The sequence below is a fragment of the Pan paniscus genome, chromosome 8, assembly GCF_029289425.2.
Source record: "Pan paniscus chromosome 8, NHGRI_mPanPan1-v2.0_pri, whole genome shotgun sequence".
NCBI classification, from domain to species: domain Eukaryota; kingdom Metazoa; phylum Chordata; class Mammalia; order Primates; family Hominidae; genus Pan; species Pan paniscus.
In genome coordinates this window covers 99,933,340-99,950,389 of record NC_073257.2, presented here as the reverse complement: position 1 = coordinate 99,950,389, position 17,050 = coordinate 99,933,340, and the positions used below count along the sequence as shown (strand labels likewise).

The following is a 17,050-nucleotide window of genomic DNA, read 5'->3' as shown; positions in this document are numbered from 1 at the left end:
GAAAAACATCAAAAAATAACTTACCTTTTTGTCTCTGGTCCTTACTTCCCCATAGAAATCTAGGGCCTCTTGTGCCTTTAAAAATTTGCCCCGATGTAATAAATATGCACAAATCATTACACCAGTTCGTCCCTTTCCAGCTTTACAGTGAATTGCTGCAACATGATTGTCATCTTCACTTAGCCATTGGTCAAGATCTTCACAAAAGGGCTTGATAAGTTCTAGCTGTGGTGGGTTATGGTCTTCAAAAGGATATTGTGCAACTGTGGTAAAAAGATAACCTCAGAATAAGAAAAAAAAACTCTTGAATTTTTAATTAACAAGTAGGTAACTTTAGAAATGTTGCATACAAACTTAACAGGTATTTAAAAGAAACACTGGATTCCAGAGAAAAATAATGTATTGCTTAACTTTCTAATTGTTAAATAGAAAATAGTCTCTTGATAAGTCTTAAATATAATCATTAAGGAAGCCAGGTATTATTCTCCCCCATTTTATTCAGGAGGATATATTCTGGGAATTTACGCTATACGGACTGGTAGCATAGGTCACATATTAGAGGTAGAGCTAAACTCAAAATGAACTGTCACATGGACATTTCATCAGGACTCTCAATGCAAAAGGAATAATACTATTTATAGTATTTATTTCATCATCACAAAACATATTCCAAAGACAGAATAGATTACTAATAGGATAAACTATGCAAAGAACTACATATTACATTTCATAAAATAAAAATGCTAAGTGTGTTATTTAAAGGTGGTCTTGCAAATGTTAGTGTTGTATACACATGTAATCATTAGGGAAGCCAAGTATTATTTTCCTCCATTTTCTGCAGGAGAATACATTCTGGGAATCTATGCTCAATGGACTGCAGCATAGGTCACATACCAGAGATATGTGAAGGCATACACCAAAGAAATTACTTACAAAATGTATATAATTGTTATCAAAGTTTCAGGTCTTCTCACATGAATTGTAAGAGTCCAAGACTTCTCTGTTCACTATAGTTAGAGTTGAGGTTTTTAAAAAAACTTGTTTAGAAACAGGACTATAGATATATCACTATTAATTGTTCTTAATAGTTTCTACCTTAGTTCCACTCTATTAAGATCCTTAAAAACCCTGGCTGATATTCAACGTACTAACCTGTGTCATCTAAATATGTGAGAAGTATGTCTTATATCTCCAATCAAGTGACTCATAATATGGTACAGGATATAATCAATTATCCTTTGGTGTGACAGGAGAGCTCTTCTGGTAGACAATGACTATCATTATAGGGAGTCAGCAGGACAGCTTTCACTTAGTCATCTGCCTAACTTCATTTTCCCAGTGGTACACAAAAACCTCCAGGAAAATCTGTTAAATATCTGTTTAAAGCAAGATAAACCTCAACTAAAGCCTGCTTTGCTTAGTAAGCAACAGCCTAAATCCACCAAAAACAAAAACAAAAAAAACCCGTTCTTAGTAAACCTATACTAAATCTCAATCATTAGTGATTTAGAATTTTCAAACCATTTGTCTGAAAGTCCATTCTAGATTTTCAGGAGGAATCAATGGCAAATACATCAATAGTAGCTCATGGCACCCACTTTCTTTTTGACTATCACAGCAGCATCTGCCAAGCTTCTCAACTCTTCAGTTCTCTCATGGTTTAAAGTGTTAAAGCCATGAGAACTGAGTTGTATTTCACAAATAAAAGTGAAAGTTTTTGTGGGCTCTGAGAATTAACTTATGTCTGAAGTAGAACTCATTTAAAGCAGTTCCCTCCTCTCATCCATCAGACTCCTCTTATCAACATTTGTTATATCCTTTCCTACCTTTTATGTCATTCCTCAACACAGAAGAGTTAAGTAGTTCTGCTTTCTCCCTGTGATTGCTTACTATTAGACCAACTGCCTCAAATAGTAGGTAAACCCTCTCCTTATACTATTTTTAGTCTAGGAATTTTCCTAATTCTTAGTCTATGCTGCACTTTAGTCTTCCTGACAATATTAATAGCTTTATGCAATACTTTTTTCCTAAAACACAACAGTAAAATTAAAATTTTTGAAATTTTTAAAGATAATTCTTAAGATAAATATGTATCTCACTCGATAATCTGGATGACTCATTATTGTTATGACAGTAAGATACAGTCTATCGGGTTTAAGTTATACAACATAGTACAGTACATTCATACCTACCTCTGCAATTAAATTTGGCAGTGTCATAATGTCTTTCAGCACAACTAAAAGAAAAGTTTAAAAGTGATATAAAGTTATCTTTTGCACTTAGGAAGAAAAAAAAGTACTAATACTAACAAACATTGCCTGAATCTTTATAATGTGACACATATTATGCTGTGTTTAACATTAATTATTTCATGTAATAACAAGAATTCTATTAAGTAGATACTGTTATCACCCCCATATTATAATAATAAAACCAAAGCTTAAAAGATTAAGTGTATGCAATTAGAGCTAATACATTTGCTTAAAAACTTGTGATGCCACTAATATAGAGTACTGTAAATTCAGGTGCTTCCATGCTTTCAAATTTCCTCTATGAAAAATCTGCATGCTATTGGAATATATTTTTAATTTTACAAGTACCTATAAACAACTGACTAGTTTCAATAGTATCTGTATCTCATAGTTAAGCATACATAATTCTCAAACAATTCTTCAAAAAGATATATGTTAAAAATAGTAAAAGCATAAGGACAGTAAAGAAAAACTGAATGTTGTTAATCTACTTGGCCAAATGCTTACTAATTTTTTTTTAAACCAGACCTTACTCCCTGTTGAAAAGCCAATGATCACCTTTTTCAACAGTCTCTCAGATTGCAAGTTTTAATTACAGTATGAGAGTAATGAAAGAATAAGTAAAATCAATACAGAATAGTAAAATGCTGACTTGTCATTACTAGAGTATGCTAATATTTGTCTTAATAGCAGTGATATGTTAGTATGTACTGGCTTTCTAATAATTAACAGGCCATGTTTACAAACAATAAAAGGCTCAGAAAGAGATCTTACATATCAGTGTGGTTAGCAGTACCCTGGTAACTCCAACTACTATGCAAAACAAATTTTAAAAAAATTACTTAAAATAAACTCTTAGCATTTTAAAACAAATAAAGGTCCATAGCTCCTTAACCTGCAATTTCAATATCCCAAAAGTTCAAAACATCTAAAATTTTCTCTTAAGTTTTATGGCAAACTCAACTACAGCAAATCCTGATCTGAAGTAATAAGATTGTACATAATATTTAATACACTTAGAGCGAAGAGTAAAACATTTCATTTCAGCTAATGACCCACACCCCACTGGGGTGTTTATGTAAAAGTATATTTATCTGTGCTACCTTTTGAAAACTAAAATTTCTGAAAATGGAAACATACTTGGCCCCAAGAGTTTCAAATAAGTGATTGTGAACCTGTATTGTACATCTAGAAACCCTGAAAAACATCTATATAGTTTCTCTACCTTAAAGGTAATTCAAAACCAAATTCACATGAAGGTTTAACTAATTATAAATAAACTACAATCCATTGGTTTCTAACTGGTCAGACCTAAAATAAAACAACTTTCATACTACCACTCAAAACAAAACAAGCTTTTCCTTTTTAGTATAATTTAGTATATTAAGTTTTTCTAGAAAGAAAATGCATTTAGTAATGACATATGCACATATATGCATCCTTGCTAATAATTTCATACCCATTGACATGAAAAACAGGAAGAAGAGGACTGACAAAGAAGACAGTCACATTTTACACTTTCTTTGGTACAGATAAAAGGGGAGAAATTGTCAATAGTGAAGAATTCATAATGGAGTATTTTATAAGGAATCAGAGATGTAGGACTAGGAAACACAATCTAAGAAGCTGGTCTCAGGACAACACAACAGAAAATAAACGTTAGTTTTGTGCAGCTTCAGTTCTCTAAACTTCCCCTACTTTCTCAGGATCCCAGAACATGTGGTTTGAGGAACACTCCTTAAGACTGCTTTAATAAAAATGCCTCTCAAATATTACTGTTAAGAGGACTATATGGACGGAAAGTGGAAGTAATGACTACTAAGTGTCAACTAGATGAACACACCTTACAAAGAGTTTCCACTTTTTTTTGTTTCATCCTCACAATCACGTGATAACTGTTATTATCTCCATTTTATATATGAGAAAGCTAAGATTTAAGAGCATTAAAAAACTTGCCCCAAATAACAGTATACAAATGAAAGAGCCAGAACTCAAGCTCAGTATCTCTGATTACAAAAGTCAAACTTTTTCTACTACTGTTCCATAATTCTACTTATAATAAAAAAAAAGTTTTAAATACAAAAGCAGTAACAAATTTCAGTCAAAGCCAGCATTCCCACAAGAGCAGTATCTGTCATAAATCACAGAACCAACAGTGACAGTAAAAAGCAAGGAAAAAGTTATGAAAATCTTCACAGGTAAGCATAGAAAATATGGGAGCAAATATGCTGGGACTAGTAATGATAAATATGCTCAGGGAATGGGGGTTGGTAGGATAAGGATGAAGACTTTCTTCTTAAATTAAAATCTCTGATAAATGCCCTCCTTCCACCTATACCTACTGACAGTTTCTTTTAAATTCTCTGTGGTTTGGTAGTGATAAGTCTCTCAACAAACTAAAATTAAAGATACACAAATGGCAAATGGGGTTTAGCCATTTAAATTTAACCATTTATGCTTCCTTATAACTAAAACTCAAAAGATACCAGTACCTCATATTGGTTTATATGAGACAAGAGAAATGAATAAGCATTTAAAGAATGAGATTTATGAAACAGGAGGCAGAAACTGAAGGAATAAGATTAACAGGAAAAGCTTCCAGAGAAGTGAGACTTGCCATAGAATCAGCTAGGTAGGCAGGTCTCTTCTTTACTCTCTTTGATGAAGCTATCACCATCTTACAAAAGAAAACTTAATAGATGAAAATTAGTAAAGCTAAAGGTTTACCACAAAATGATAAAGTATGTCAAATAAAATATGCACTGAAATATAGTAAATACCTTTAAAAAATTGGTATACAGTGAACACTTAAATTCCTCAAAGGCAAGAAGTATACATCTCTTTATTCACTATCTCCTCTTCCCCATTCCTACCAGATTATACAGCAAGGAACAAAAATAAAATATACTTGTACAAAACAAACTGATTAATTCAATTAAGTAACAGTACACCTGAATTTGCTTAATGTTATGAATGCCTGAAGAAAACACAGATATAAACAGATACAGTTAATCAGAAAGGCCATATTAGGAACTCTTCTTCACCCATGTATATCATAATTGCTATAAAAGATTTAACATACTATTAAATGTGGGTATGCCTAGTGCAAATATTTTAAGATCTTCAAATTATGTATGTTTGCAAAGACATACATATCACATGTAATACTATCCTAAAAATAAAAGAAATAAAATAGAACACCTGCTGCTTGCCAGACTCACTTAACCAGAACCAGAAATACAAACAGAGGTAGAAAAAAGGTAAAGAAGATCGGAAAGTGACATTAGAACTCAGAACATGCTATAACTTAGTTCTAGAAACTTCTGAAGTCAGTAAAATTTGGAGAGGTTAAAACGAACAAGCAAAAAAGCAAAACGTAAAGGGAATATTGGCATAAACAGTGGATGGTCTGCTACCATATGTACCTGTGTGACCTTGTTCAACTCACTTAACTTCTCTAGGCCTCAGATTCCCCATCTGTAAAATGAGAAGGTTGGACTAAATGATCTCTTTCAGGTACTCTCCAGTTCTGAAAGCCTATGATTCCATGTGGGGAAGGGGCGTTAAAATATATGCATTAAGAGCTACCCTCAACTAATAAAGAGACTTCATTAACTTGGGAATCCAATGGTTGGAAATATAAAAACAAACAGGCAGTTAGGTTCCTAGGCTCTCTCCAATGCCAACTTTAACCATAATAATGTTAAGTGACCTACAATACTGATAATACAGCTGAAGTCCTAAGTTCTTGAAGCAGGAAGTCACTACACACAGGAATGAAAAGAATTTCCTTCCCTTTCTTTGAATATGTTAAACTAGAATAAAATTTTGAAAACGGCCGAATTTGTCTTTGGTGTCCTTCGATTTCCATTCTGAGACTTTCTAAAACCCCAGTTCTGATAGTCTAACCCTGAAGTGACTCAGTTTAATGGCTTCCAGCTTTTGAAAGTTCTTGTCCTTTTTTATTACTTATATTCTGAATCCAGTTGTGCAAAAAATACAAAGCTTTGTAGTTTTTATTTTCCTCCAAAGAAACACTATGGTATCCGCAACAAGGCTCTTTGTAGGAGAGGTTTATCAGGAAAAGAGAAAGACCCCTAAATGCATAGATCATTTGTAAGCTGGACCCATTAAGTTTCCATAACACCTTTTACTTTCTTTTATCTTGTTGCCTATTGCCACCACAATTCTCTCCCATAGACACCACAATCTGATGATAATGAATTCGCTGCCATATTCTAAACACTTTTATGCCAACAAGCTTCTTACAATGCCATTCCTTTGGCCTGTAACATCACTTCCCCTCCTCTCCTTGGCTTGAAAGTCAACCCTTACTGGTCCTTTTCACCCCAGCTCAAACTTGCCTTCCTTTATGAAACCTTCTTTATAAGGTAAAATTAGTGTTTCCAATGTTCTCTTCATTGCAACCTTCTATAGAAGAGTTACTTCTTCTGTAATGCTTTGTCTACCTTTTACATTAGAATGTAAGCGACTTGAGAACGGGAGCTACATCTTATTCACCTCTGTACACACCCCCCAACATGTTTTGTGTTATCTAATAAGGGATAAGGACTTAACAAACGTTTGTTCCTTCATGACTCTGAGAAAAATCAGTGAAAACTTACTGAGAGTAACAATATCAATGTCCACTCCACTCTCAGTACTTCTGACGTTTTATCACACTAGAAAGATCACTAAATTACAGATAAATTTTTCCTATCTATAATTTATAGATATCACATGGGAAAGATAAAAGTCAAGTAAAAAATAACACGTTTTATGTGCCGATTTTTACAAATCAGAAAATAGTCAATATTTTGAGAAGGAAAAACAGTCTTCATGGGCAAAAAGAGTTAAGTTTTCTCTTCCTTCCTTCCTTTTTACCTTTTTACATCTCTACTCCCAAAGTCAAAAGAAAAACAAAAAGTTAAAGATAAGGTCAACTAGCTCTATCAATCAGGTGGGCAGTCCTTAAAACTCTGTCCTAGACAAGACAAGCCACCTAATTCAGCAATTTTAAATAACTTATGTGATGTACAGTTAGAGAATGCCCTAACAGCTTTTTCAGTCAATAGCTCTAGAGACACAGGATAAACAAAATTATATTCACTCTGAAGTATACCTCCATGGAAGATGCTATTAGTGCTTTAACAGAAGCTCTGCTGTGAATTACACTTCAAATTACCACACGGTTATGGGCTCAAATATGGGCTAGATGCCAAGTCATTTAAAGCAGATCAAGTAACATGAATCTGTGCCAACAATGTTTTACCTCATCACTACACTTTCTAAATGATCTAACAATGCTCTCGGACTTCTTGACTTAATCGGTTTAGGAATACAATTCTGTTAAAATGTATCTTTAACTCTACCTCACTCTAACAAGCAGATAACTTTCACTTAATAGTTGTTTTAGAAGATATTTGCAAGCATACAAATAAGAAAACATACTTACAGATTGTATATCTTGTAATGGTTTTTATGCTTTGAATCCAAAAACCTTAAAACAAAACAAACAAACAAAAAGCCACCATTAACAAAAATGAGCTAACATTTGAAATTACATTAATACTATCAAGAAAAACCAAAAGACAGATTTTCTTTTTCCTAATCTCAAATACCATTTAAGTGAAAATAAATAATCCAACAAATACCCCTTCTATGGGTTTAGACTAGTAATCATGTCATTCTTAAATAATTATAACATTACACAGATTTATACAATCTGAAGTAAAACCAGAGCTTTTCAGAGAATATTTTCATAATCTTCTATCTTCAACCTAACATGAGACTGAATATTAAGACATACCTTCTTTAAAAAGCATTAGCATTTAGTGCAAGTATACCTAGCTCATAGAGATTTACAAGACAGTCATAATCAAGTACTCTTAAAAATAACCCTGAAAATTCAGACATCATTTTCCCATCAAACTAAAAACTTTTGATATTTGAAAGATCCACGTATTAACTATTAATTCTGTACAAAGGTATTAAACATTTTCACATGTATACTCCATTCGACCCTCACCAACATCTGAGAGCTAGAGCTTATTAACATTATACAGAAGAGGGAGGTAGGTCTCAAAGAGATTACACAACTCGTCCAAGGTCATGTACAGCCAAGAAGTCAAAGAATCAAGACCAAAGACCTTTCCCTCAAGACAGTTATGAAAGTAAACAACAATTACAGCTAACACAAGCACTTACTATATGACAGACATATCCTAAGCACCTCAGGTATATAAACTGTTTAATCCTCAACCCCATAAGATAGGCAAAGGAAGGGCTAGAAGACCATGAAGCCAAGGAATTAACAGAATATACAGAATAAAAAGACAAATGAAAATCAGAAGACTAAACAAAAACTAAGAGTTCAGGATGTTAAATATATCTTAGGAGTTCCAGAAACAGAGAACACTGAGAAGAAACCGAAGACATAACTCAAGAAAAATACTCAAAAGTGAAGGATGTGAGTTTTCAAACTGGAAAGTTGCATGAGTACCTGGCAAAACAGATGAAAATAAGACCAAAATAGAAGCACACATATCTCATGAAATTTCTGAATACCAAAGAAACAGAAGATCCTAAAAGCTGCCAGAGAAGAAACAGGTTTCATAAAAGAATCTAGAATCAAAATGACATTATCCTTTTTAACAGCAATACTAGCAGCTAAAAAACAATTGGGCAAAACCTTCTGATTTTGAGGGAAAACTCTTCTCAGCCTAGAATTCTATACCAAGACAGACTATAAATCAAGTGTGACTATATAATAAGGGCATTTTAAAATCAGCGAAATTTCAAACCATACACTTTGTCAGGAAGTTACTAAAGATGTGCTCCGCCAAAACAAGAGTGGGAAACCATGAAAGAAGATGACAGTCTCCAAGAACTGAAGAATCTAACCCACAAGAGAGGAAAAGAGAATCCCTAGAATGATGGTGAAGGGACATCTTGAGTAGACAGCCATACAGCAAGCCAGGAAGAACAATTAGTCCAGACTGGGACAGATTAGAAGGCACCTGGAAAAGATAAAATTGATATAATGCCAAATGTGCTTAAACACGTTGAGAGATTTATACAATTAGGGGTAAGTTTATGAATTAAAGCTAAGAACATTGAAAACTAATTTTTTTTTAAAAAGAGAGACAACTGTGAAGTCCAGAAAAAATAAAACATGCAGGAAAAAAGTCACAATATACTCTATCACTTAACTATGAATGGCATTTATCTAGTTATAATCCCATAAAAACTCAATATTGATATAACCAAAATTATAATGTAACTACTGGCAGGAGTTATAATACAACTACTGGCAAGAAGAAGGATGAGGAGGAGGTCTGAAAATATGTGTGTGGTGAGGTGGAAAAAAAGAGTATATGAACTTGAATCTGAAAAATTATATTACAAAGTACTGCAAACAGTATTTGTAACTGTCAGCAACATAAATTATATATTTTTATATCACACTACAGTTGTTGCAGATAGGCTACCATCCTTAAGAACAAAGAAACATAGTGCCCCTTGCTTTCAGCATGGTGGCTCTTCTCTGATACAGAAGGAAATGGAACTCAAGTGGAACACAGATTTCACTGAGGTAAACAGGAAGAGATTAGACTGCTAAGGCTGTTGGAGTTTGTGGAGCAAGGGACTAAGAATTTTGTATGGATTTCATCTCAGGTCCTTGGCTGGGGGCTGGGCTGTCTATGCGCAGGATCTGAAAGCATAACGGAGATGACGCCAGAGGTAACGAAATATAATACTGGGAGAAGCTGGAGTTCTGGCCTAGGCAAAGTGGAAGAGACCTCATGGAACACCCCAGATACTTAGCTGAGACATTGGAAAGGGCAACCTTGAAGTTAAAAACCATGCCCTAGGACAAAAGACAAATCTGAAAAATGCCTGCCTTAACAAAGAGAACCAAACCTGACAATACTAAATCAACTATCAATTTAAATGCCTGACAAAATGAAACTCAGCACCCTTAAAGGAAATAACAATCCAAACTCCCTATATTTCAACATACGATTAAAATTTACTAGACAGGCAAAGCAGAAAAACATGACCTATTACAAAGAAAAAAGAGCAGGCAATAGAATCAGACTCCAAGATGAACCAGATGTTTGAATTAACAGACAGTGACTTTAAAAGTTACTATAAATATGTACAAAGATGTTTAAAAAAAATGATTACAATGAGTGAAAGATGGAAAGTCTCTGCAGACACAGAAAATACAAAAGACAGCAATTTGAGGCCTCAAAAGTACAATATCTAAGAAAAAAATCTATCGGATGATCTCAACAGAAGATTGTAAACTGTAGAAGAAGAAAGGTGTGGCAGATTGTATTTTCCAAAAATTCATTTAGCAAATATTTATCAAGCACCTGTTATGTAACAAATACTACTGTGGGCATAGCGGCAACAGAACTCGAAGTAATGACAACCATAATAATGAATGATTCTAGCAGCCTGAGAAACCCGATGGAGAACTAGCTTTTGGTATCTCATTTGGAAAACAGCCTAAGGACATTGGACAGCTCCCACCAATCCTAAAATAAACGAAAAGAAAAATTAGCATCTGAAAAAGTAAAATAATTATTTATTTGCTACTTTTTCCCATGGCTAATTCGCTATTTGGTAACCATATATATTTCCCCTTGTATTAGTCCACTCTCACACTGCTATAAAGAACTACCTGAGACTGGGTAATTTAGAAGAAGAAAGGTTTAATCAGAGGCCTCAGGAAACTTACAGTCATGGCGGAAGGCCAAGGGAAAGCAAGCAGGTCTCCGCGGCAGGAGTAGGAGGAAGAGAGAGAGAGCAAAGAGGAGAGGTGCTACACACTTATATACAAGCAGATCTCAGGAGAACTCTTTCGAGAGACAGCTCTAGGGTGATAGTGCTAAAACCATTACAAACCACTCCCATGATCCAATCACCTCCTACCAAGCCCCTCCTCCAACACTGAGGATCACAACTCCACATGAGATTTGGGTGGGGACACAGAGCCAAACCTTATCACTCCTGCTACATTCATGTTTAATCAACATTTGCTCTTAGAACCCTAGTGTAACTACAGCGGTTACTGCTGTTACTAACGCATAAATTTACACACAAATCATCCCTGCCTTAATCCCATCAACACAGGCAAGCTCCAAACATTTCAATTCTTAACTAATGCCTCCTGACCATCTTCAGGATGGTTATTAGAATTAATTCTGTTACGTATCCAATACATGGAAAGTAACTATCTTGTTTTAAATGTTCTTGTTTGTAACTTTCACCTGCACAGTACTGCTTTCTCCTACATTGCCTCAAGTTAAAGAAAAAATAATAACAGCTTTGAATAATTCTGCTCAAAAATAGTGATTCCTAGTACTCAAGAAAATCTAATCTCTCTAAATAGGTATAAAACTGGAGGGAAAAGAAATAAACAGTGCCAGGCCAGGCGCAGTGGCTCACACCTGTAATCCCAGTACTCTGGGAGGCCAAGGCGGGCAGATCACTTGAGGTTAGGTGTTCGAGACTAGCCTGGCCAACACAGTGAAACCCTGCCTCTACCAAAATTACAAAAATTAGCCAAGTATGGTGGAACGCGCCTGTAATCCCAGCTATTGGGGAAGCTGAGGCAGGGAGAATTGCTTGAACCCGGGAGGTGGAGGTTGCAGTGAGCCGAGATCGTGCCACTGCACTCCAGCCTGGGCAACAAAACGAGACTCCTTCAAAAAAAAAAAAAAAGAAAAGAAAAGAAAGAAAAGAAAGAAAAGAAAGGGAAGAAAGGAAGAAAGGAAGGCAAGGCAGGCAAGGCAGGGAAGGAAGGGAAGGAAGGGAAGGAAGGGAAGGAAGGGAAGGAAGGGAAGGAAGGGAAGGAAGGGAGGGAAGGAAGGAAGGAAGGAAGGAAGGAAGGAAGGAAGGAAGGAAGGAAGGAAGGAAGGAAGGGAAGGAAGGGAAGGAAGGAAGGAAGAAAGAAAGAAAGGAAGGAAAGAAAGAAACAGTGGCAGAACTGACCTATAACTCACTAAGAAATTCAGAAGGCTATCAAAAATAATATTAAAAACTGCCAAATATTTCTCCCAAGAAATCACATCATTTTGTGCTCTAACCAACATGCATAAGAGTTCCAGTTAATCTATGTCTTTGCCAATTCCTGTAAGCCCTTTTTGAGCCATTCCAGTAAATATGAGCTATCTCATTACGTTTAAATTTTCATTTCCCTGATGACTGATTTTAAACATCTTTTCATATGCCTACTGGCCATCTATATATCTTCTTTTGTAAAATTTCTGTTTCCATTTTTTGTTTTTTTTGTTTGTTTTGAGACAGGATCTCACTGTGTTGCTCAGGCAAGCGTGCAGCGGTGCGATCACAGCTCACTGCAGCCTCCGCCTCCCAGGCTCAAGCTATCCTCCCACCTCAGCCTCCCAAACAGCTAGGACTACAGGTGCATGCCATCATGCCCAGCTAATTTCTTGTATTTTTTTATTTTGTAGAGACTGGGTTTCACCATGTTGCCCAGGCTGGTCTCAAACTCCTGGGCTCAAGCAATTCACCCACCTCAGCCTCCAAAAGTGCTGGCATTATAGGCATGAGCCACTGCACCCGGCCTGCCCTTCTCTTTATGGGGTTATTTTCTCATTATGAAGTTGTAAGAGCATCTTTATGTATATATTATACATTCAAGTCCTTTTTCAGATATATGTATTGCAAATATTTTCTCCAAAACTGCTTGCCTTTTCATTTTGAGTCTTTCAATGAGCAGAAATTTTTAATGTTGATAAAGTCAAATTTGTCCATTTTTTCCTTATATAGTTAATTTTATATGTACTGTCTAAGAAATCTTTAAACCAAAAGTCACAGAGATTTTCTCCTATGTTTTCATCTAGAAGTTTTATATTTTTAAATTTTACTTTTACATTTAGGTCAACAATCCATTTCAAATTAATTTTTGTATATGATAAGACATAAAAGTCAAGGTTCACTTTGTTTTCTCTATTGTTCCAGTATTATTTGTTTAAAAGATTATCCTTTTCCCATGAATAATCTCAGCACCTTTGTCAAGAAATGTGTATGTAACTTTTCTGGAATCTACTCTGTTCAACTGATCTACATCATGTGACCCAACAATTCTACTCAAAGGTATTGAATAAACAGAAACAAAAATATATGTCCACAAAAGTCTTGCACATGAATGCTTACAGCAGCTTTGTTCATAACAGACCCAAACTGAAAACAACTCAAATGCCCACCACACTAATAAAGAAATGTCATATCCATACAATGTAATATTACTCAGCAATAAAAAAGAACAAATTATTGATACTAGTAACAACAGGGATAAATTTCAAAAATATTATACTAAAAGAAAGAAGCCAGACACAAAAAGGAATACATACTATATGACTGTATTTATATGTAATCCTAGTATAGGCAAAGCATATAGAAAGCAGATCAGAGATTGCCTGAAACCAGGGTTGGGGACTGACTACAAATGGGCATGAGGGAAACTTTTCATAAAGCGAGTGTTCTAAATCTTGGTTGTTGTGTTTACAAGAAGGTGTGTGTTTACAAGAAGGTGTGTGTGTGTGTGTGTGTGTATTTCTCAAAAGTCAATGAACTGTACATTTAAAATGGGTAGATTTTATTGCATGTAAATTATACTCCGATAAAGCTAATTTTTAAAAGTAATATAAAAAAGTAATATAAATAGCCTCTGATTTAGAAATATCAGTATGTAAAATGCAACCTACCTTTAAAAAGACTCAAATTTATTTTGATTAAGCTAGAGGACAGCAACAGAAAGAGTACATCATCTTCAGGAATTAGAACTTTTTAGAATGAGAGGCAGAATGACACTGTATAGAATAGCACTGTCTAACAGAACTTTTGCAATAATGAAAATGTTCTGTATCTGTGCTGTCTTAATACAGTAATCACAAGCCACATGTAGCTACTGAGCACAAGAAATGTAGCTAGCAAAAACTGAGTAAATTTATTTTATTTACATTTAAACATAATGATAGCTACATGTGGCTAGTGGCTACCTACACTGGATAACAGATATCTAAAGGATATCTATCTGTGAAAAAAAAAATCTGCTGGGATACAATACACATGCTCCCTAGTCAGGTAGTAGAAATGGGTATATCCTTAGAATAGAGCATAAAATTGGAACAGAGAAAAGGTACAGTAAAAATTAGAGACTTCACAGCTGTCAAAATATATACTAAACATATTTTCAACTACATTCAGTTTTCCAATAAATTCTTGCCATGCTTGATTAATTTGCCTGTGTCATTAGATTAGAAAGAAACTACAATTCTGTATATATTTCTAACTAAGAATGAGGAACAAGTTTGAGTGGAAATGCCAGGAAACAGGGAGAAAGTGTTCACATAATTTTAGAGTTCACGTCAGACAAGGAAGGAAATACTGGCGTAGTTAGATATGATACAGATCAGTAAAACAGATTTCAAAAGCTTCATTTAAATAACAGGCTATGAATTCATAACTCAACCTATAATGAAAGACTTGTGGTTTTAAAAACTAAAATTCTGTATAAACAACTACAAATGACTCCAGTTTAAAAAAGACAAAGGAGGAAATACACAAATTATCTAAAATCAACCAACACAGCTGCAGTGAATTTACCTTCAAAGCTCAGATTTAAAACGTACATATATATATTATAATAGCCAAAAAAGGGGATGAGAGATAATTACAGATGAAACAAAACAGCAGCATATATAAAGGAACATGAAAATAGTAAAAACAAAAGGCTTGGAGGAGGGGAGAATGTTCACACCAAAAAGAACAATAAAAAAATTAGGCCAGGTGCAGTGGCTCATGCCTGTAATCCCAGCACTTTGGGAGGCCGAAGCAGGCAGATCACTAGAGGTCAGGAGTTCAAGACCAGCCTGGCCAACATGGTGAAGTCCCATATCTACTAAAAATACAAAAATTAGCCGGGCATGGTGGCACATGCCTATAGTCCCAGCTACTCAGGAGGCTAAGGCAGGAGAATTGCCTGAACCTGGGAGGCAGAGGTTGCAGTGAGCCAAGACTGCGCCACTGCACTCCAGCCTGGGCAACAGAGTGAGACTTTGTCTCAAAAAAGAAAAAAGAAATTAGACTCCCACACATTAAACAGCTATATAATGCTAAAGACAAGGAAAAAGGCAGGAACTCTTAAATTCCCTTTTCACTTTTATCTTCTCTATCCAAAAGAAGATGATTCAGTAAGTAAGGAGTAGTGGGTACATGACAGTTCTCTTTATTGAAAGCATTTCCTACTTGCTAATTTAAGCAAGGTGACTTTTAAAGAATATTTCTTAATAAACAATCAATAATGCAAAACAAAAGATAACCCACCAAGTTCTTTATGCTATTATTGTTTCGTCTGAATTTTGTAGTCACAAAATTCAAATGGCAAGAGAAGTAGAACATTAGACAACTGTCTGAAGAAAGAATAAAATTGGTTTCCTGAAAATCATTAAGGAAAATACAAACAAACTAAAAGAAAAATAAGTTGAAAATAGGGTCAGTATATACATACACACACACCAGAAAGTACATAAGACCAATACATCAAAAAGTCGCTAAACCTCACAATTAAAAAAACACGATCAAATAACAAGATACCATTTTTTGCCAACAAGCTATAAAAAGTTAAAGTTTGAAACTATTCAGTTTGCCAAAGTTAGTGGGGATAGAAGAAAGAAGCACTCTTAAACAGTGAGTATATAAAATACCATTTTTGAAGGCACAAGTTTAAACCATAGACGCAATGGACCTAGCAACTCCACTGCTAAGAATTTGCCTTAAAGATATACTTGGAAAAGACAACAAGATACATATGTGAACTGTTCTCAATGACAAAAAAAAAAACTGGAAACAACTTATATATTCATCATAGGGGCCTATTAATGATAGCATGATCATAAAATGAAATAAAAGGTAGTTAATAAAAGAATCAGGTAGGTAGATGTCCACAACAATATGGAAGATTCCTCAGATATAAAATTTTTGAAAGGGGCCAAACAGTGGTAGTATGTTCCCATTTGCTTTTCTTAAAAAGTGAGTAAACAATGAAAACAATTTTCAAAAGAATATGTGAAACTTTAAATTACAGATGTAGTTAGGAAGAGGGTAAAATAGGAGAAATTTGTAGGGGATATTTGTCATCTTCAGGCTGTTAGGCAACCAAAATACCATTCCAATTTGGAGATAATTTCAAGAGATTAGAAGCAGATACTTCTTTCCTCATCTTTCTCTTAACACATGTACAGGCCTGATACCAACTATTAATAGATCTTTTTGCCATGGATACCGAATCCTAGTGAGGACAAGGTACAGGAGAGTCAGAGATTATTCCTAGAGATCACCAGAGGAGGTGAGTTAATTAGCAGAGTCACCAGTTTCGAGGCATAGTGGCAGCAGCTATTACACCAAGTGTCCAAGCAGCAAAGTCGTAAGCAGAATGCTCCTGTTGAAACCTTGGGGCCATGTCTTGCTTCCCTTAGCTTCCACCTATCTTCCAAGTCTTGTTGTCAAACTATGACCTACCTAATACTTTTTTAAAAATTCCTTTCTGATTAGGTAAACCAGAGTCACTTTCTATCATTTGCAACCAAGAATTCTGGTTTCTTTTTCAGCATTTTCCCATAATTTTGTTCTTAGTGAGGGCTGGTGAAACCATGCTCTTTTGTGAGCTCCCTTTAAAATTTGAACTTTATGATTTCTTACCTACCACTGTGAACAACAGTGAGACTTGAAGGAGAATAAACAATCTATTTAAAAGAAAG

The 17,050-nt window shown here is 34.9% G+C and overlaps 1 protein-coding gene across 3 annotated transcripts in view; it reads right to left on the bottom strand.

The window, feature by feature from the left end:
* The window catches only part of PTEN (phosphatase and tensin homolog), a 107,805-nt gene that overhangs the window by 38,251 nt on the left and 52,504 nt on the right, over positions 1 to 17,050 (bottom strand). For all 3 annotated transcript variants that reach the window (XM_055092247.2, NM_001301760.1, XM_063607188.1), the window contains 3 exon segments: positions 7,708 to 7,752; positions 2,193 to 2,236; positions 25 to 263 (listed from right to left, as the gene is read on the bottom strand). In XM_055092247.2, the coding sequence (XP_054948222.1) occupies positions 25 to 263; positions 2,193 to 2,236; positions 7,708 to 7,752 (328 nt within the window).